The following is a 20949-nucleotide window of genomic DNA, read 5'->3' on the forward strand; positions in this document are numbered from 1 at the left end:
GCTTTTTGTTATGTGCACGCGCAAATGTGATTGCTGCCTTTTGCTTTTCCTCTCCGCTGCCCTCTTGTCTCGCTCCCTCTCTGCATTTTGTCTTCATCTCGCGAGTTGTCTCCCTCTTCAACACGCACACACACACACACACTGCAAATGCGCACACAAAGTCAGATTCTGTCACATGTGGTTGAGCTTATTGTTTGGTCTCTCTCCCTGCCCCCCTATTGTATTCCCTTTTGTATTCTGCATGTTTTCTTGTATTGTGCAGAGATGCAGATGGAATACAAACAGTTTGCCCCGAGTTAACCCTTTGTGTGGCTCGCGGTGAAATATTTGGTCAAGTCAAACTAATACACAAACTTGTCTGCCACTTGTATAGGGCAGCATCATTGGATTCTGCAAAGATGAAAAAAGTCAATCTCAATGACCTAAATAAATGGAAAGGAAACATCTTATGCTATTTCTTCATAGTTTAAAATAGTTTTCCGGTGTTTTGATCGTGACATAAAGCTGGAGTATATAACTAGCTTGTGTTTCAAAAAAGTCCTTTGCACCCAAGTCACTACTTGAGGAGATGACACAAATTTTACCAAGCAGTCAGTGGAGCGCAGCCCCTTGTCTTCCATTTGTAAAACACGTGTCGCAGACATGTTATTAAGACCCCTGCTTTTAAATTGCGAAAAAGCATCATGATCGTACCATCGCATTCACATGCTTTAAACCCCTAAAAAGTACAACAACACTTTTCTCAAGTGAAGTGCGCCCAACTTTCTCAATATGCTTCTTTGCCTTGCACACTATCCAGTGATCATAAATCATCATTAATACACTCAAAAATGTCTCCCTGTAGTAAATACTTCCCTCTCCTCTCCTCCCTCCCCTCTCTACTGTTGGTAAATAATTCAATCTTCTTCTTGTTCCAAGTGCAGTCTTAATAGGGACTAGTAGCTACGGTTGAGGCTATACAGGGCAGCCTGGCTCAGCAGTGAACCAGAAGGATTTGGGCTGCAAGAGGGCAGCGTGGCTCCCTTCAAAAAGCCTCCCATTAATTAGACCCTATGGAGAGAGGTTAGCTGAGGCCGGGCCAGGCAGAAGTTGAGGTTTTATGTTTGGCCAATCTTAACGGAAAGTGCTTATGAAAGTTACATGTGTGGGCTCACACAAACGTATACAAATCATGTGTCTTTCTACGTCCTGATCCAACAGCTTCATGCTTCTCAATTTTTGTTTTTCTTTTATTTCCTCAACTGGATGCAGTCCCGCAATTAGTCTCCTATTGTTCACACGCAGACATTGCGTTATTAACAGCTAAGCCCATTTGAACTCTGTTGCTAACCAATAAAGGAGCACCGAAGCACGCCAAACAATCTGCTCGCTGAGTTAAAGTGTGTTATTTTGTCACAATATTCTCTTTACAGTGTTAAATATAATCTTATATTATAGCATTGAAGTAGAGTCTGACGTGGTCGCTGCGTTTATGTTTACAGGACTTCCGCATCCCGTTTGCCTCATTTTTCAGTATTTTCCCATCATTTTCTATCATTTTATTTTGTTTTAAATTCCTCCTTCACGTGACCTAAATTGTAATAACACCATTGTTTAATATTATTCTAGTGTTACGTGGGCAATGAATTCAACTAATACATTTCAATACATCGCCAACTATACATTTAAAATATTGAATATGCCTGCATGGAGTAAGGGTGTGAATATTTGAGAAAAGAAACCTTCTGTCTCCCAAAATCAAACAATGTAACAAAAGTTGATTATTAATAAAACGTCAATTGAGCATTATTTCCAGCTAAAATATGCCCATTCAAACTTTAATCATTTATTGTACATATTGTTTTTACATGTTTACCATGTGAAAACAAACAAGCTGCCAATTAAGGCTGAAATGAACATTTCGGCAAAAAACAAAAAACAAAAAAAAACTGAAACATTATCAATTCACAAAACAATGTTTTTCCTGATGCCAAAATTAATTGGAAGCCTAATTCCCAAAGTCTGAATATCTTTTGACTAGTTTACTATGTTAACATGACTGCTGTGAAATGCCACTGAACTATAAATACTAATGGTGGTTTTTGCACGGTACTGTATATATTTGCTTGTATCTTATTTTAACATTCACACATATAAAGGCCAAGGCAGAGTGCTAACTCAAGAGAATTCCATATTTAGAAAGCCATGTTTCCTTTTTGTCACGCCGCATTACAATAAAGCCGAGTTCTCGCTCTCCTCGGAGGAAGATTGGAGCTTTTTCTGAAGGAAAAACATCGTTATTGCCTGTTTTTCTGGTACGTTTTATCTCAGAAAACTAAACAGAACACCCGACCTGAGCTCCAACATGACACTCACCCACCACTGTATGCGTAACAGTGAAATGAATAGTCGCGCAAGATCACCTCAGTCGCCCTAAAAGAAATGCAAATTGAGAAAAAGCTGCACACCTCTGACCAACTGTGTTTACCACTGTTGGCTTTACATCGTCTCCGCAACTGTCCCTTGCTGAATTATCACCATATTTGCACACCAAATTTAATTAAAGGTCACCCTAGTTGTAATATTCTCCTGGTAACTCAGACTTGAGCAACTTGAGCGCTGGTCCCAGTTTTATTACCTCCTCACTGTATATTTCAGTTCTAGCCATACAGAAGCAATATACATTAGCCCCATATTAGCACTGCACATCGTGTATGTGACGTGCAGATAAAAAAAAAAAAAAAAGTAATTATCTGATATGGGTGCTGCTGTCAGTAATAGATGATATTGGGAGGTGATTATACCTGCACTCACTATCCTGTATCAGGATCCCTGGAAGGGGTTCATCACAGTAAGATACACAGTCTGATGGATGGTTCCTCCAGCTTCAATAGATTTAGATGGCTCCATTGTCATACCGATTTTGAACATCAAACTGATTTTTAAAATGTGAGGGAGCCCTCAAGAGGAAATGTGACCGGGTGTGCTTACTGCTGTAATAGTGTGTGGTGTACTCAAGATGACCAGCATACAAACGATTTGTGTCTTTGTACCAAGACTGACTTTAGAAGGGCAGCATGGTGCCACAGAGCATCAAGAGTGACAGGAAATAGTAGTAGAAAAATAAATAGAAGAAGCTAGGCTAACTTAGCTTATCTGGTCATGACATTTGGGTTGCACACACCTCGTCATTTTTCTTGTGGTGAATGACTCCTTAATTGGCTACTGTTCCATTTCACGTCACTATCCCTCAGTCCGCGGCTCGGCCCTCGGTGTTGACCACCCACGTAGGAATCTGTGACTAAATATTGAACAGATTTTACATTTATGAGTGTCAGGCCTGACCATGTGGAAAGTCACCATTAACATACACCACGTCACAGGATAGTCACTAAGGAGAATCTTTGACAGACATCCAATTATAGGACCTAGGCCGACTTTATTTTTTGTAAGTTTAGCATAGTAAGATCACGCAAAAGTTCTTCAACACATTTCCGGGATTGTACAAGTCGACTTTGGAGTATGATTGACATTTCGTTTCAGCTTACCTCAGAAGACCTCAGTTTAAGATAGCAAGCGTCAGACGGGAAACTCGATATGTGTTGCTTTTTCTTTGTCTTTTGTGTTGTCAGTGATAAACAATTCTCAGAAACTGAATTAAAGAGTATGCGAGAGGTATTATCCAGCTCGGTGCTGATTCAAGTTAGGACTGTTTGGCCTTGGCGGAGGTCTTCCCTCGACTGAGTGTCTCTGTCATTTGGCGTTGGCTGGCGTTCCTGTCGAATTCCTCTCCTGGGAGAGAGACACAAATAGCCTCCCAGGTGGTGATGTGTTACTAAGTAAGTAAAGCCTAGCAGTGATTGCCTTCTTGCAAATTAGGTGCTTCCATTAAGGATCTGGGAGGATCAGGAGGAGGACAAAGAGGGGGAGGAGGAGTGTTTTTAAAATGTAAGATCATCTCTTTTCCTTCTACAGTGACCCTGAAAGTTTGCTACTTGGCAAAAACAATCAGAATTTTTTTTTTTTTTTTTTCCTTTTTCTGCTGATAAATAGCTAAACAGGAATAAATCAATTTGCAGTGATGGATGAATAAGTAAAAAATGCCCTGTAGTCATTCGCCTGATTGTATTCCGGCCTCATGAAGATGCGAGTGAGGAAGGAATTGCTCTACAGTCAGGCGCGGTATTTCCGTAGCGCTTATTAGCATTAGGATACAGCCTGGATACAATAGAAATGGGCGGGTGGAACTAAAGCAAACCCTGAAATCTGTCAGCCGTTTGTGCTCACATACTGTACACACATGTCGGAGTCTTCTGGCACGCTTTAGTGGACCCAGGGAAGTGCTGGTCCAGGGCCTGCTCTGTTCTCCAGGGAGCATCCGCCTCCCCCCCAACCACCCGCCAACCTCCCAGCCCCTTCCCCCTTCCTGTGCAGTCTGTGGACGCAGTGTGAGGCGGCAAGGTTGCATTTAAAAAAAAAAAATAAAAAATAAAAAAAACACAAGCATGTCCTTAGGAGTCTACTCAAAGATGAGGAGACTCATCACAGTGGTAATTGTGTCGAGTGAGAGATCAGAAGAATTATTGGAAAAAGCAGAAAATCTCGGCGTGGCTTTTGTTACTTTGCCGCCGCGCCGTTTTCCACATTGATCCACCCTTCCATCTGTCATCTTTTGCTCGCACCCCGTCTTCTTCTTCTTCTGCTCTTTGCTTGGAAGTTGGATTCAAGAGTCAGAGGAGCCTTCTGGCTCACACATAGAGAAGGGATGAAGCTGTTTATTCATCTGGAGGGTATTAGAGGCATGATTAAGGAGAGGAGGGAGCGGCGAGGCTGATGCGACGTCTGAATCGCTCGTTCATTGGCCGCCGCCGGGATTCGGGCCAACAAAAAAAAAAGAAGAAGAATGGAAAAGAATGGCTGGAAAAGCACTTGTGAAATTTGATTCTCTCTAGAAAAGGGACAGAAGTACAGAAAAAATGTCTGTCCAGAGCTAATTATTAATAAATGCAGGTTCTCTTGGACCTTGGAGAGGTGTCAGTGCCGCAGTCACTGAGGGTTAAGAAATCTTGACATTTAAGACAGGGATGCATGAAAATACATCGTCTTGCTTGAGTAGATGCTTGTTTTTTTCGGATGTGTGTGTGTGTGTGTGTTTTTTTTTCCCTTCCCCTCCCGCTCTGCTCTCTGTGTTTTTGTCTCGCTCCCGGGCTGTCTCCTGTTGTTCTGCTACTGACAAGCATGGACGCCTTTGAGGAGATATCAAATAGAGCCTCTGTGTATTAATCTGGAGGGAAAAAAACAGAAGTCACAGGTCAAAAAGCAAGGGGAAGGTGTTGTCTTTGCTGAATGTCGAGGCTAAAGCTAAAGTACACAAGTACTGATTTTTTTTTTTTTAAAAACCTTTACCATTTTTTTAAAATGTGAGAGACCCCACACGATTCGGAAATGTGTGTTTGGTTAACTCTAGATGACCAACATAGCACACCACATACATATTGACATCTCCCCTGACAATCACCAAACTCCTCCCCCAAACCGTTATACCAAGACTGACCTGTGAGAGGCAGCATGGTGCCACATGGCATCCAGACTGCCAGAAAATACAAAGAAAAAAAAGTTAGCTGAGCTTGGACCTACATTAAGGTTACTCATTTAACTAATTTCCTTATTGTGGCGTATGACTTTATTTTGTTTTTTTACATTATGCAAGCACTCATTTCCTGTCATTCCATTTCACGTGACAATCTTGGAGCCTGTGGCTCGAGCCATCTCGATTTTGACTACATGCACTGGAAGGATTTAAAGTCTTAGGTAGAAGAGAGGGAGAGAACTGGGTAGAAATAGCCAGAAGTTTTAATGAAGATTTTTTTTTGTCTTCATTTGAAATGATGCGCTCTCCCAGAATTGTACACCCAGGTGCCTGCCCCTCAACACTACCCCGCTGAATTAACTGGCTGTTGAGCTCAGTTTCGAGTCGCGTCTCTTGAAACTTTCTAATGAAGCGGCAGTACAATAAATCAGCATATTTCTACACGCACAATTATTTTCCTCTAAGCTGATGCATAAGTCATATTTACCTGAATAAGTAAAAAAGAGAGGGGATAAAAGTGCACAGTGCACGCAGTGAACAGGCATTAGCAGCAGCACATAAAATGGTTAGCTGGATCTTGCACCTGATCTGCCGCAGTGTTGAGGGAGAAACACACACACATACACGCGAGTCCTGCTCACCCCGTCCTCCCTTAGAGCCAGAGAAGTGAAGCGGGCGATGGAGCGGCCATGCTGGGGGACAGATTGTCATCCTCCAATCTCCCCCTGCGAGACTCACTGCGGCCTCTGGACAAGCCAAGACCTGCACGGCAGCCTTCTTCCTGTTTGCGCTTTGGACTCCACCTCTTCTTCCCTTCGCCCTCTAGCACAAGCTTAGAGCATCCCAGCACCATCACCAAAATCACAGCAAATCATGTTTTTAAACTGGCCATCTCTTCTGCACTTTGACAACATCCATATTTGGTTTGAGCCATTAGCTCGCCATCTGGCTAACTAGTTGACTGATGGACAGACTAGCTAGCCACATGCCAAACGTACTAACTAGCTGAGTGGCGGAGGGACTAGCTTGCCACCTGGCTAACTAACTTAACCACTTGCTGACTGAGGAACAGACTATGTAGCCACCTGCCAGATGGACTAGCTAGCCACCTGGTGAACTAACTTGCTAGCAAATTGACAGATGGAGTAGTTAGTCACCTTGACTAACTGGCCAATGTGTTACACATGTTCTAGGCAGGGCACGCCCCATTGCGATATGATTGGCTTGTGCATTGTGGGAAAGGCAGGCTGCAGAGATGGAACGAGATGACAGTTCTAAATATGTATGACATTAGTACAAAATAAAAGCAATCATGTTTGTTAGGGTTAGTGCTAGGGTTGGTGTTAGAGTGGGTTGTGACGGTTTAGGATTAGGGTTAGGGTTGGTTAAGATTAGCCGCCACGCTGAAGTCACATTCTTCTATTCCATTCTGGAAGCAGTAGGACATGTATTACCAGGAGGGAGCAGCCAGTTACATTGCAGCGGCGTGTTTCCTGCAGCTAATCATATTGCAGCAGTCCATGCCCTGTCTAGAACATGAGTGGGATTCCTAATAATGCCTGGATGGCTGATGGACAGAGTAGCAGACTGCCTTACTAACTGCTAAAATGGATAAAGGACATTGCCTAAAAAGGGGTAAGAGGTAAGAAGCAAAAAGAAAACTTCAAAAATCGACATCTACAAATTGACAATCTAGCTATCCCATGTTGTATTGGTAATATTTTGTAATCGGTGCAATTCCCAGGTATCCCAATAACTTTGTGCAACAGTGTAGACCAAAGTTGACTTGATGCTATTCTTCACTAATATAAACAAAAATACTCATATTTAACACGAATATAAGAAAATATTATTACTCTTGTGTTTTTTTTTTTTTTTGTCAGTTTACATCTGTTTGTGGAAGTATAGGAGTGTATCAGGGGCATGTCTGCCATATGTAATCCATTTTTCATAGTGTCTCGATATCACAGGAGAAGGAAAAAAAACTGTAAATGATGACTGGCCGCCCTACTTTTCCTCGGTTCTGCCCTTCCATTTGTCTAACTTTCCCGGGGTGCCACTGGGGCACTGTGATTTCTGGGACAGTGACCAAGTGTGCTTGTCTGAGCTGGGGGACGTGGCTAATGTGGACAAAGTAGTTGACGCTTTGTCGCTTTCCCTGTGGCTGAGAGGCGGGGCCGCGAGGGTGCTGGCGTAATGGACGCCCAGACCTCAGAGTCCCGTTGCTGAATGCACTTTAAGGCGTGTGATGTCAGGCTGGGGGAAGTGAAGCCTTATTTCATCTGCTGACTTCCTGCCTTGGCCTCTAGCATCCTTGATCACTGCTTATACACACGCACGCCCACGCACGAATGAAACCCCTCCTCTCTCATCCTGTAGCGTCGATTGATCCTTTGCAAGGCGGAGAGGGACCTGACATTTGTCAGTTATGCGTAAGGGCGTATTGTGTTTGCTTGGTAAAAAAAAAAAAAATAATAAATGAAATAAAAAGAATAGGGGCAAAATATAGATGGTGTCTTCAATTAAATGAGTCACTTCTTCATGTCACTAACAGCTGTATGCACTAATTTAACCTTTTACAAAGAGCATCCTTTTTGTTTCCATGTCAACCCCAGATCCAAACTATTCGTAGACAGGCCGGATGTGTCTTGTGTTCTACTACTGTCAAAAGGTAAAGTTGCCTCATTTGGATCAGCACCAATTTTTATTTATTTATTTATTTTATCCCTACAGAGACACAAATATGATCATTAAGAATAATATATTACTCATAATTGTATCAAAATAAATGATCTGAATCCTCACTATATTGTATGGTATTCTTTTCTGTGTGACAAAAAATATATTTTGACTAGATTTCTCTGCAAGTAACCTACTAATTGACTAACTTCAGTGTAGTGGGTATAATTGGAAAAATAAAATCTTTCCAGTGTGATTCAAAAAAAAAAGTTGAAGTCTAATTTATTCACCAACTTACTTTCTGACTGACTGAATAACTAACCTAACTGGACAGCTAGCTTGCTAGCTTCTCTAACTAGATGTACTAAACAAGCTAGCTATATCGATATATACTTTTATTGTGTCACAGGGAATAAAAATTCTAAACTAACTGACCGCCTGACTAACTAACCAACCAATTACTAACCAACTAAGTGACTAACTCATTTTTAAAAAAGTATCAAAGTAACATTAACATGGTGGGGGTAACAATTATTTTTTTTTTTATTTAAGTAGCTTCTAAATAGTATGATTAAAAAATGTGGTGTTAAACTAATCGAATCTAATTTACTGACTGACTGACTAAAAAACTAGCCAGTCGCCACCTTGCTGGCAAGCTTACGGCACACTAAGTATGTAAGGAACTAACGAACAACAACCCTTTTAGATAGGTAGCTAGTTATTATCCATGCACAAAACTCAAATTCATAATTCTGAGCTGACTGACCCCCTGACTAGCTAGCCAACCAGCTCACTAACTAACTTGCTGGCTAGCTAAGTAACAAGTCATTTCTTTCCAGTATAATACAAAAGCTGGTGTGTAACTAACTAGCTCACTAACTAATGTGTCCCGATGACAACTACCAACCTTGCTGGTAATCTAATTGCAAACAGATGAACTACCTGTCTTGACTAACTTGCTGTCCACACTGAACTAAGCAACTGGCTAGCTGGCTAACGAAGTAAAAATAATAGAAACATTTAAAATAAAACTATTATCCTAAACATCCACTAAAAGCGATTTCTTATTAGTATGATGCACAAATGTGTTGTTGATATTGCAGATTAATGTCACTGTGCCAAATTTGGATTAAAATATTGCAAAAGTTAATATCTCAGGATTACAAAATGTATCGCTCATGTTAGCAGCTAATAGCTGCTCCAACGATGAGTAGCAGGTAGGACGTTAGTAATAAAGAAATAATTTCAAAGAACTCTCAAACACACATTCAGTCAGGGTGTTGCGAGATCATGCGAAAATTCATTTCGCTGCCGACTGCATTCGATCTTAAGTGAAGATGTCGCAAAGCGTGCTGTACATGACGAGCGCGTCGTTCAGAGACACGCCGCTATTTGGGCATCAGAAAAGGTAAAACGCCGAGATGACACATGCGGTTGTCTCGCGGGGGAATGCTCGCTACTTCTTCTGGAATAATAATAATACAAAAAGAAAAGATCTCGTCTGTGAATATGAAGGGAGGTCACGGTGTTACATCAGACAAGTTGTCAGCTTTTTGTTTATTCAATGAGTCCCCAATCCCCCATGTGCCAACAAATACACTCACACGCAAAACATATCTCTTATGACAAGCATGTACACAAAGATGTACTGTAGTTTACAAGAGCTTTGGACAAGAGTTTAGCACACCTTGCAAGTAGCGTATCAAGATACAACATGGATGTGTAGAGTCCACACACGACGGCCTAAACCGAGATTCGAACCAAGAACCTCAGAACTGTGAGGCAGCCCTGCAACAGTCATAAATCTCCACTTTATGTCACATTTATCAAGATCTGATGATTATGGTCCAATGGCAATGAAAACCAAAAATGACCGCCACCATATGTTTTCTATTCCAAAGGGCGACTGTGTCATCAGGAGAATTAATGTCAAACTCTCTTAAAAATATGCCCATGTTAAGGCCCAAACATATTAATAGTGGACATAAATCAAAACGTATCCTTTGGGTTTTGGAGTCCAAAAATGGCAGACGACCTGTTCCCAGATTTAAGGACTTTATTTGAACAGGAGTATTTACTCTGGGAAAGGTTACTATGAATGAACACAGAGGAAGCAGAGCACAAAGAACACTTCAGTCAGCTACAGGAAACCTTGAGACCTGCGTGTGAAAGAAAAAAAAAAAAAAAAAAGGGGTTATTACTTGTGTAAATAGAAGAGATTTTTTTTTATTTAAATATACTGCTCCTGCATGTATGAAACCTGATGAACTGTACTAGATGCATGAGCTAAACTAAAGGGCGAATGCGAGAGGTATCGTATTGACTTTTGATTCGCGGGTTCGTTCGTTGGTTTGCATGACGCAAAAACGACACAACTGATTTGCATGACCCTTCATGGACTTTGCTTTTTCTTTTCATATTAACCCCTAAATGAGTCTGGCCCGAGAATAAATCTCCACAAAAAGCCAAAGAGAAAGCTAATTACAGGCTTAACCCTTTGATGCCCGCTAAATCAAGGTATTGTGAGGTATGCCGAAATCTCACTTGGTGTCATGCTGGTTAAATTCTAAATTGCATTGCCTCGGGGTTGTTTAACCATAAAAGAGATCTTTTATTCCTGAAAACCTTGGTGGAATTCTAAATTGTATGACCACAAGGGCACTCAAATCTTGAGGTAAATTTTTCCAACGTACTGTATTATTGCATGTTTTTGAAATATTGGTTGGATTCCAAATTGTATGAAAACAGGGATGTTCGACTTACTGGAACAAGCATGCATCCATTTAATTTTCTCAGGAATGAAAATGTGGAGTCATTTCTCCATGAAGAATGTATTTTCTCTTATTGCTGATTGCTCTCAATGGCACCTTCATAAAATTGGTACAGTCCCATTTGGACTTTATAGCTTCATGTTATGTTGCTGCATGGGCCACATTTTCTGTCCATGGTACCTTAGCCTTTTATGTCAATAGGATTTTCTTACAAGTATTTCATAACCCCCTCTGACACTTGGCAAAGCACTATAATATCATTTTTCTTAACGAATACACTTTCACGGTTGTTCATCTCCCATCAAGAATGCAAACATTTGTTGCGTGGAATCCTTTGCGTTGACATGCAGGCCACAATCTTTTGCACCTTGCTGGAGGTCTGTGCACTACTTGAGTTCCTTTTGAGTTCCTTGTTGTACTTGTTTTGCTGTCATGTAACGGAGGGCTAAGATCCCGTCTCCCTAGCTAACGCACAACTACGGGACATTCCCTGCAGCTGCGATTGTTTTGTTTCATATAGAAGACATTTAACGGCGTGAGTGCGAGATGGTGGTGGCGGTGGGGTGGTAGGGACACAACTCCCAAAGAGGGACAGGCCTTAAGATGGAGGTCTTCCTCCCAGGATGTGACAGTCTGTTGGCTGAAGGATGCTCAGGAAGGCCTTGGCAGTCCAACAAAGACAGCCCTTCAGCTGCAGGGTGTAATTTTTCAGGCCCCAGCATCCCCTTTGGCAGCAGCACAGAGAGCGCTGGCGTGCACAGGCCCCCGGCCCGAGAGACTGGGAAGTAAGGCCCGTTCTTTTATTTACTCAGGCTGCTGCTGAGGCCTGGGCATTTCTTGTCAGGGTGAAGAAGGGGGAAAAAAACAAGGCTGTCTCTCTCTTTCCTCTGCCGGTCTCCTGAGGAAGGATTGCACTTTCATCCACGCTTGTTCACATACTTGTTTTGGCCATTGGACTTCTATCTCTGTTTTCTATGTATGTGTGGGAGAGAGCGAGAGAATGAATGTGCACTAAAAAAAATATTGTCCTGCCACTATAGTAAAGAATGAAGTCACTACGTCTTTACAGCAGCAGAGAACCTTTCAGCCTCGAGAGATACGATATCGTCAATCAATCATATACAGTGCAACTTCTATGGACAAACCTCTGATTTCTTTGGACTTTGATTATATTTTGACTTTTTTTTTTTCCATCATAAATTATGGAAACAGAAGTAATGCATTGCCCAAAAAAACTGTTTCCATCTAAAAAACTTTATTGACTTCCGATTTTTTTTTTTTTTTTTTTTTTTAACATTCTTAACACATATAATAAGTAGTAAATCACTGGAATACAAACAAAAACCTCACTTTTATGACAGGTGTGCACATACTAACACATACTGTATGTTGACGTTGGAGTCCTAAGTGCCTTGGCCGCTTACGCCAGTATATGTTCTTCCTCTCTTTAACATCCTGTTTGGACCAATCCTTAATTAGATGTAAATGTCGCAAAAACAGCCAAAACACAAAGCCACACGGGCAGAGTTAAGTTTTTGATGCATCTTATACTGAGGTTTCGCACCTTACGTTTGAAACTCCAAGTTGCTGTGTGAATTTAGGGGCAAATTTCTATGAAAATTATGCTCATTTCCCAAACTGTATGCCATCATAGGCATTGTGCTTCAGAGGTATATTTTCTGCTGATAATTTCGGTCGGATTCTCAATTGTACCGTCTCTGAGGTGATATTTTTCCAGGAATCATGCGCCCTCAGGGACATTAAATTTAAGCGGCATATATTTCAGACAAATTCTGTTCAAATCCCAAATGGAGCAAACTTGGGGCTTTCGACTTGAGAAGCGTGATTTCCTCATCAAATTTTGGTTGTTTGACTTACGATGATATACTCTATTTCGTTGAAAATCTTTGAGTTCAGATTTTTTTCGATCTCAGGGGCATTTGGCTTAAGGGGCATGTTTTTCCACAAAAATGTTTTTCGAATTCCAAACTGCACAACTTCTGGGACGTATTTTTATGGAAAAATTAGGTGAGAGTCTGAATTATATGACATCATGGTGTTTGAGTTTAGAGGCGTATTGTTCCTCGATCATTTTGATCGAATTCAAGCGGCAATTGTCCTGCTGTCTTGCTTTTTGATATGCCGGAATTTTATCTGAACGTGATTATTTATTCTCTTTGCTGATGAAAAGATCCTTTTACTGTGTTTTCTTTCAAATTTCTGCTTCTGTGTCCTTAGAGTAACGGCACTAAATAAATAATTGACATCAAGAAAATAAGCAAACAATGGAACGACAGCTTGATGGCGTCCCAAGGCAAATGCATCCGCATTTAGGACCGTTGAATTTCATTTAACCTCGTATATGGGCCCATTTGTTTGTTTGTTTTATAGCATTGTCTTAACGCCAATACGTTTGACTGGAAGGCATTGGCTGGGATCATTCTTCATGCACTGTCTCCATAGCGGAGGGAGAGAGGGCAGATCCGCCCCCTCTGCGGAGGAGGGCATTGCACTGAGTCAGACGCCCTCCCGCAAAGCAAAGAGAGCTTCGCGTATGGAGGCTTGCAAACCAAGCGAGGTTTGCACCTTGAGAGAGACGCGTAGAGTGGGCGCCTCGCCAGCGGGGGAAGGTATTCATGAGGGCCGCCATGTGGAGGTGGGCTCACAACGTGGTGCTTTCAGCAATTTACGGGGGGGGGGCAAGGGAATGGCCTCCTCCGACTTCATCTGTTTCCTGAAGATAGGCCCTGATGGGGGTGGAGGGGGGTGGGCAAGTGTTCAGAGAGGGCATGATATCCTGATGAAGGCCAGATCATGTTGTAAAAACAACGGCGAGGGGAAGAGAAGGAGACACTTGGACTTGTCAGCTCAACTCTTTACAGGTTGGCTCCCACAAAGAGCTTTTCCTTCACCACCACGTCCTCCTCCCTTCATAAATCTTTGCAGTTTCCTCTTGTTTTTCCATTTCCAAGTTTTGGCCTTTTGACATAGCTTTTTCTGAAGGGGTTGGGATTACACTGTTTTATTTAGGTAAGGAAGTCAAGAGCACTTAAAATTGGACAGCAGGAAGAAGTGGCCTGTAACCTTTTGAACTTGTGGAAGTGGTGTTTTCCAGTCATGTTACTGTACAATGCAACAGCGCACTGGAATGTCAACACATTTGCGTATCAGGAGACCGTCAAGAATTTGTAACACGTGGGAGCAGTAATGTTGCCGTCCCCCGTGATTCTCTGCACCTGCTTGCCCTTGAACAAGTAAGGCTTTGCACACAGGGATTTTTAAGAAGTACATTTTCCCCAAAACAGAAATGCCAACGCAACAGATGGCGCTGTAACTTTAACTGTAGAGCCAATCAGAAACCCGAGGAAAGTCAGTAGCACCAATGGGGAATCGAGGAAAAGGGTAATGGAGTTATTCAAATGTGTGGAGTTATTCCTGAATATAATCACTGTTTTACAAAACAACGAACAAATAAATCACTTAAGTAGATCAAATGGAAATTTTGCAATCATTCAGCAGCACTAGCCAATAATCTCAAGCCCCATTCAAACTAAGAAGATCTAAGCGCCTCCTGTTCTCAAGACTCGGGACATCTTTTTTGCAGCCTTTTGATAGTTCGTTGTCGTGTGAGAACAGTATTAATGCGGGAATAGCGACGCAATGTTTCTGCCACCTGACGTTGGAGCAGAGGCGTAACCGAGGTGCAACTTACAGTGTGGAAGAAGAGGTCAAATTTAAGACTCACTGCCCACACCCCTTTTTGAAAAAGCAAATGTTCCTGTGCCAGACACTGGCGCTAACATTGCCACGCATCCAATTATTTCAAGTGCAAAGCCGCAATGGCTGGCAAACTTTGTTTGAAGAGGACAGGAGAATAAATGGCGGCTGAACTCTACGCCTAATCTTTGTTCTGCCTCCAGTTTTGTAAATCCTGCTCAACAGTTTTTTTTTTGTTTGTTTGTTTGATTGACCGTAAAATTAAATTTGCATGTGGATGAATGGCCAAACTAAAAAAAAAAAAAAAAAGAGATGGATGATAAAATTAGTTAACTATTAGAGCTCGAGTTGTGTCCCTTGTTTGCCTCCCCTGCGCAACACACATTCTTTCAACCATTTTCACTTGCCTCACAGCTTTGCATGCTGATAAATATGATAATAATGTTCATTCTATAATCAGATATTTATTGACTAATGCTCTGAACGCTCAACGCTTTTCATGAAAATCATTTGTCTCGCGGCGGCAGCTTCCTACAGGCTATGTACGGCTGTGGTCGAAATTGCGCGTTTAATCTTCTCTCCCACTCCCACCAGTGCAGAAATTTCCTTGTGTGTTTTGTCTCGCTTTAAAGTAGTTTCAAGGGCTCCTGTTTTTTTTTTTTTTTTTTTTTTTTTTTTTTAAGTCTTGTAGCTGTTCAGAAATAATAGAAATGTTCTAATTTACCTCATGCCAGGCTTACATCCTCAAGTACACCCACTGTCTTGCTTTGGCTTTAAATGTCAGAGAGATTGTGTTGAGTCACAGTGGGCTAAGCCATTACATGGCCACATACAAGGTTAATTGTGGTAAAAGTATTTCTCATTATCATCTCTAATTATACTTTAAATTGTGTGTTTTAATGTATTTTTTTATAACACCCACAGGGAGGCATTGTTCAATGTTTAAGGTACCAAAAAAAAAAAAAAAAATCACACCCTACTTGTACCACCATAGTGACCCACCTTTTAGTGTATATGCAAATGATTGAGGCTAATGGGTTGCGGACATAAACGTATGTGTTCTCCCCCCCCCCGGTTTTGTCGCCTAATAGCCTCAATGACAGCCTCTTCTCTTTTTCTTTCTATTTTCTTTTCAGACGGGGCAGACATCGAGGACGACCCATCATGTTCTTGGCCAGCGTCATCTCCCTCCAGTAAGGATCAGACGTCTCCGGGACACTGCGAAGACTATGATTTCGGCGAGGACGAAGGGGGTCCGGGCCTGCCGTACCCGTGCCAATTCTGCAACAAGTCTTTCAGCCGCCTGAGCTTCCTCAAACGTCACGAGCAGAGCCACGGCGACAAGCTTCCCTTCAGCTGCACCTTCTGCAGCCGTCTGTTCAAGCACAAGCGCAGCCGCGATCGACACGTCAAGCTGCACACCGGTGACAAGAAGTACCACTGCGGTGAATGCGACTCAGCCTTTTCCCGCAGCGATCACCTGAAAATCCACATGAAAACTCACGCCTCCAACAAACCCCACAAGTGCCCCGTGTGCCGCCGAGGCTTCCTCTCGTCCAGCTCGCTGCACGGCCACATGCAAGTGCACGAGCGGGGCAAAGAGGGCGGCGGCTCTAGCCTCTGTAGAGTTGACGACTGGAAGCTGAAAGAGACGCGCAAGTGCAGCCGTTGTGAGGAAGGCTTCGATGTCCCAGAAGACCTCCAAAGGCACATTGCCGAATGCCACCCTGAGTGCTCCCCATCAGAGGACGGAGGGCTGGGTGCCACCCTTCAGTGCATCTACTGCCACGAGCCCTTCAGCGACGAAGGTGCGCTGCTGACCCACATCGACCAGGCCCACAGCCGGGACCGGAAGAGCCACTCCTGTGCTATCTGCTCCGAGCACTTTTTGTCTGTTGAAGACCTCTGTGCTCACATGGACATCCACCAGCTCCCTGAATCTAGTAACCATAGTAACAGCCCTTCTTTGCTGACTGTGGGCTACACTTCTGTCTCAAGCACCACTCCTGACTCAAACCTCTCCGTTGACAGCTCAACAATGGTGGAAATAGCGCCGCCTGTCCCCAAGACTCGGGGCAGGAGGAAGAGGGCTGCTCATAACGCATCGGACATAGGGGGGCGGGCTGCCAAACAGCCAAAAGTTTGTTATACTTGCATGTACTGCAATAAGCAAGTGTTCTCAAGTTTGGCTGTGCTTCAGATTCACCTACGGACCATGCATCTGGACAAGCCGGAGCAGGCTCACACCTGCCAGTTTTGCTTGGAGGTGCTGCCCTCATTATTAAATCTCAATGAACATCTGAAGCAGGTCCACAACGCTGAAGCCCTGCTGGCCGGCTTGCCTGACTCCCTCCTTCAGTGCAACTTCTGCCCCGAGATACTGAGCGATCTCAACGCCCTGCAGGAGCACATCCGCTGTTCCCATGGCTTTCCAAGTCCTGTGGCCAAGGAGAGCAATGCCTTCTTCTGTCCCCAATGCTTCATGGGTTTCTTGACAGAGACGACCTTGGAAGAGCATGTTCGTCAGACTCACTGCGACGGGGGTAGCCTGCGTTTCGACTCTCCTTTGGCTGTCACTCCCAAGGAGCCCATTGTAGAGGTTTACTCCTGCTCGTACTGCACCAATTCACCCATATTCAACAGTGTACTGAAGCTCAACAAGCACATCAAGGAGAATCATAAGAACATTCCCCTTGCACTCAACTACATCAATAATGGAAAGAAGACGTTGCATGCTCTCAGCCCCTCGTCTCCAATAACGGTAGAGCAAGCGTCCATGCTCAAGCATGGCGGCTCCGCCGCACGCTCTTCCGGCGAGTTCCTATGTAACCAGTGTGGGGCCAAGTATACAAACTTAGATCTTTTCCAGACTCACCTGAAGACTCACCTAGATGGCCTGCAGCCTCAACTCACCTGCCCGCAGTGCAACAAAGAGTTCCCCAACCAGGAGTCCCTGCTGAAGCATGTCACCATTCACTTCACAATCACCTCCACATATTACATCTGCGAGAGTTGTGACAAACAGTTCACGTCTGTGGATGACCTGCAGAAGCACCTGCTTGACATGCACACCTTTGTGTTTTTTCGTTGCACTCTGTGTCAGGAGGTTTTTGACTCAAAGGTTTCTACCCAACTCCACTTAGCTGTGAAGCACAGCAATGAGAAGAAGGTGTATCGCTGCACCTCCTGTAACTGGGATTTCAGGCACGAAACAGACCTGCAGTTACATGTCAAACACAGCCACCTGGAAAACCAAGGCCGTGCCCATCGTTGCATCTTCTGCGGGGAATCATTTGGGACGGAGGTGGAGCTGCAGTGTCACATCACCACCCACAGCAAGAAGTACAACTGCCGCTTCTGCAGCAAGGCCTTCCACGCGATCGTGCTGTTGGAGAAACATTTGCGGGAGAAACATTGCGTCTTCGAGGGAAAGGCACAGAACTGCGGTGCTAACGGCTCGGCATTAAGCGGGGCGGATGGCCATCCGAAAGATGAAGCGGAGTTGCAAGGTCTTCTGACCAACAGCCACGGTACAGGGACCACAGTAGGATCAGCAGTGGAGTCCCAGAACAGCCATGATGGAAGCGAGGAGGAGGTGGAATCTGCAGAGCCCATGTATAGCTGTGACATCTGTGGGGCCTCCTACACAATGGAGTCACTTCTCACCAATCACCAGCTGAGGGACCACAACATTCGCCCCGGTGAGAGCGCCATGATGAAAAGGAAAGCTGAAATGATCAAAGGAAACCACAAGTGCAATGTATGCTCTCGCACCTTCTTCTCTGAGGCTGGTCTAAGGGAACATATGCAGACCCACCTCGGGCCCGTCAAGCACTACATGTGTCCCATCTGCGGGGAGCGTTTCCCCTCTTTGCTCACTCTGACGGAACACAAGGTCACCCACAGCAAAAGTCTCGATACGGGCAGCTGCCGCATGTGTAAGATGCCTCTCCATAGTGAGGAGGACTTCCTGGAGCACTGTCAGATGCACCCTGACTTGAGGAATTCGCTGACGGGTTTCCGGTGCGTGGTGTGCATGCAGACAGTCACCTCCACATTGGAGCTGAAGATCCACGGGACCTTCCACATGCAAAAAACAGGGACCATGTCCGCAAACCAATCCATTGGGCGCGGCAACGCTATCGCTCACACCCAGCAGCTACATAACGTCCAAAAACCTTTCAAGTGCGCCTCCTGCTTGAAAGATTTCCGTTCAAAGCAGGACCTGGTCAAGCTGGACATCAACGGCCTGCCTTATGGACTTTGCGCATCTTGTGTGGCCAGCGCTGGTTCGAAGAGCTCCAGCCCGACGATGAATGGAGGCAGACAACAGCAGCAACAGGGAGGTCCCGCCACTCCAGCGCCGAACGCTGCTCAATGGATCCAAGGAGAGAGTCTCAGCCCGGGCGAGGGGAAAAGCAAAACCGTCTCCTCATCGTCCTCGTCCTCGTCGACATCCTCAACTGCGGCCACGAAGACACGGTGCTCGACCTGCAACGTGAAGTTCGAGTCCGAGGCAGAATTGCATAACCATGTCCAGACGCTGCATGCGGGGGACAGCGGCAGTGGACAGCTAAAGACGCCTCAGATGTCCCCTATGCCCAGATCCAGTCCATCGCAAACTGAGGAGGTATGGGTTTTGGAACTGTATTTTTAGGTTGATGCTGCTGCGGTTAGCAATATTGTTGTTCTTGGTCTAATTTACAGAAGAAGACGTACCAGTGCATCAAATGTCAGATGGTGTTCTACAGTGAATGGGACATCCAAGTTCATGTGGCCAACCATATGCTCGGTAGGAGATCATTTTCTTTTGTGTGTTTGTGTTTGTGCCTGTGCAATCTAAATACATTCATGTCATAACTTTCGAAGGTACTTCAATAATATTAAAAGGTTGATTGGTGTGATTTTCTATGTAATACGGAACAGACCTGTGAGACCGTCATCTATATCATCCATTTGAACATTAAAATTAGAACATTTCATCATTTTTGAGGATGAACCACATAGTGTGAAAAATCTAATAAAATATTTGACCCTGTCTCATTTAGGCTCACAAGTTTCTGGATCACATCACAAACTAGGTGGAATTACTTTAATATTTTAACTGCATCCCCCAGTGTTGTGCATCCGTAAACTTAAGCAAGTCATCTTAATTTCCCCATGCATGCGAATGATCGAATATGTTGTGAGCATGCTTGTGGAGACTGCTGAAATGTTTCAAATATTGATTCAAAGTGGGAAGAAAATATCTTGACAGTCTGAATCTCTATTCCTATATAATTTTGTTTGTTTGATCATGCATCCCGACTCTTTACCTGGTCTATATATATATATATATATATATATATATCACATGATGCAGCCTAACAATGCTGCAAATGACAGATTTGGCCCCAAATAATCTATTTGAAATCAAACGGTAACATCCGCATTTACCAAAACTCTTTGGTTGCCTTTGTTTGTCATCTGTATGCAGGCAGAAGCATTTGTAAACACGAGACAATTGGAAAACAGTTCATTTATTTATTTATTTTGCTCGCCTGCAGTAAGTAGGCATCTGAATTCTGGTCTCACGTTCCTTTAGTCATTCATTTATTCAGCTCGTTTGGCGGCTCTTTCATTACACTGCATTATCTGTTGTCTTCAGTGGGGGAGAGACTCATTGATCTGGAACCAAACCGCCTCTCTGTTTGGGACACGCTTCTAGGCGCAGGTGAATTTAAACACGGTGGGCAATTCTATCAGGACCGCTAGGCAATTCTATCAGGGGCCCACTGTTTGTGCATAAACAATCAGAAGCATGTGATTTTGATGCTGTGGTGTATTTGCAAAGGAGAGTGACGAGCCCAGAGTGTAGGTGTGTTTTGTATTCATCTTTGCAATCTGCTCACCCACTATTCTACTGGGGGTGCCTAATACAGTACCAAGCCAGCATTAGTCCTTTCTGTTGCAAAGGCAGGCACGGAGCACACTGGGAGGGTCGAAAACAAACCCCCCTACTGGTTACTTTATGTCTTTCAGCAGCGCGAGCACACAGCTCCCCCGTAATAGTGGAATTCGGGCAGCTTAAGATAACAGGAGGATAGGTGATTGGGTTATTGTCTGATGTCTTTGTCCTCTGATATGCCATCGCTTCATATTCCAGATGATCACGCGTTCCATCAGACTCCTCAAAAGGGTGTCTGCTGGATGTTTTTGTTTGGCGATTTGTAA

The 20949-nt window shown here is 43.7% G+C and overlaps 1 protein-coding gene across 4 annotated transcripts in view; it reads left to right on the forward strand.

The window, feature by feature from the left end:
• LOC133411945 (zinc finger protein 521) overlaps positions 1 to 20949 on the forward strand; it is a 122839-nt gene that overhangs the window by 43470 nt on the left and 58420 nt on the right. For all 4 annotated transcript variants that reach the window (XM_061694815.1, XM_061694813.1, XM_061694814.1 and 1 more), the window contains exons 4-5: positions 15873 to 19366; positions 19444 to 19528. In XM_061694815.1, coding sequence (XP_061550799.1) covers positions 16229 to 19366; positions 19444 to 19528 — 3223 coding nt within the window. In that variant the 5' untranslated portion in view covers positions 15873 to 16228. The remainder of the gene's footprint in view (positions 1 to 15872; positions 19367 to 19443; positions 19529 to 20949) is intronic.

Source organism: Phycodurus eques, chromosome 13 (assembly GCF_024500275.1).
Source record: "Phycodurus eques isolate BA_2022a chromosome 13, UOR_Pequ_1.1, whole genome shotgun sequence".
NCBI lineage: Eukaryota > Metazoa > Chordata > Actinopteri > Syngnathiformes > Syngnathidae > Phycodurus > Phycodurus eques.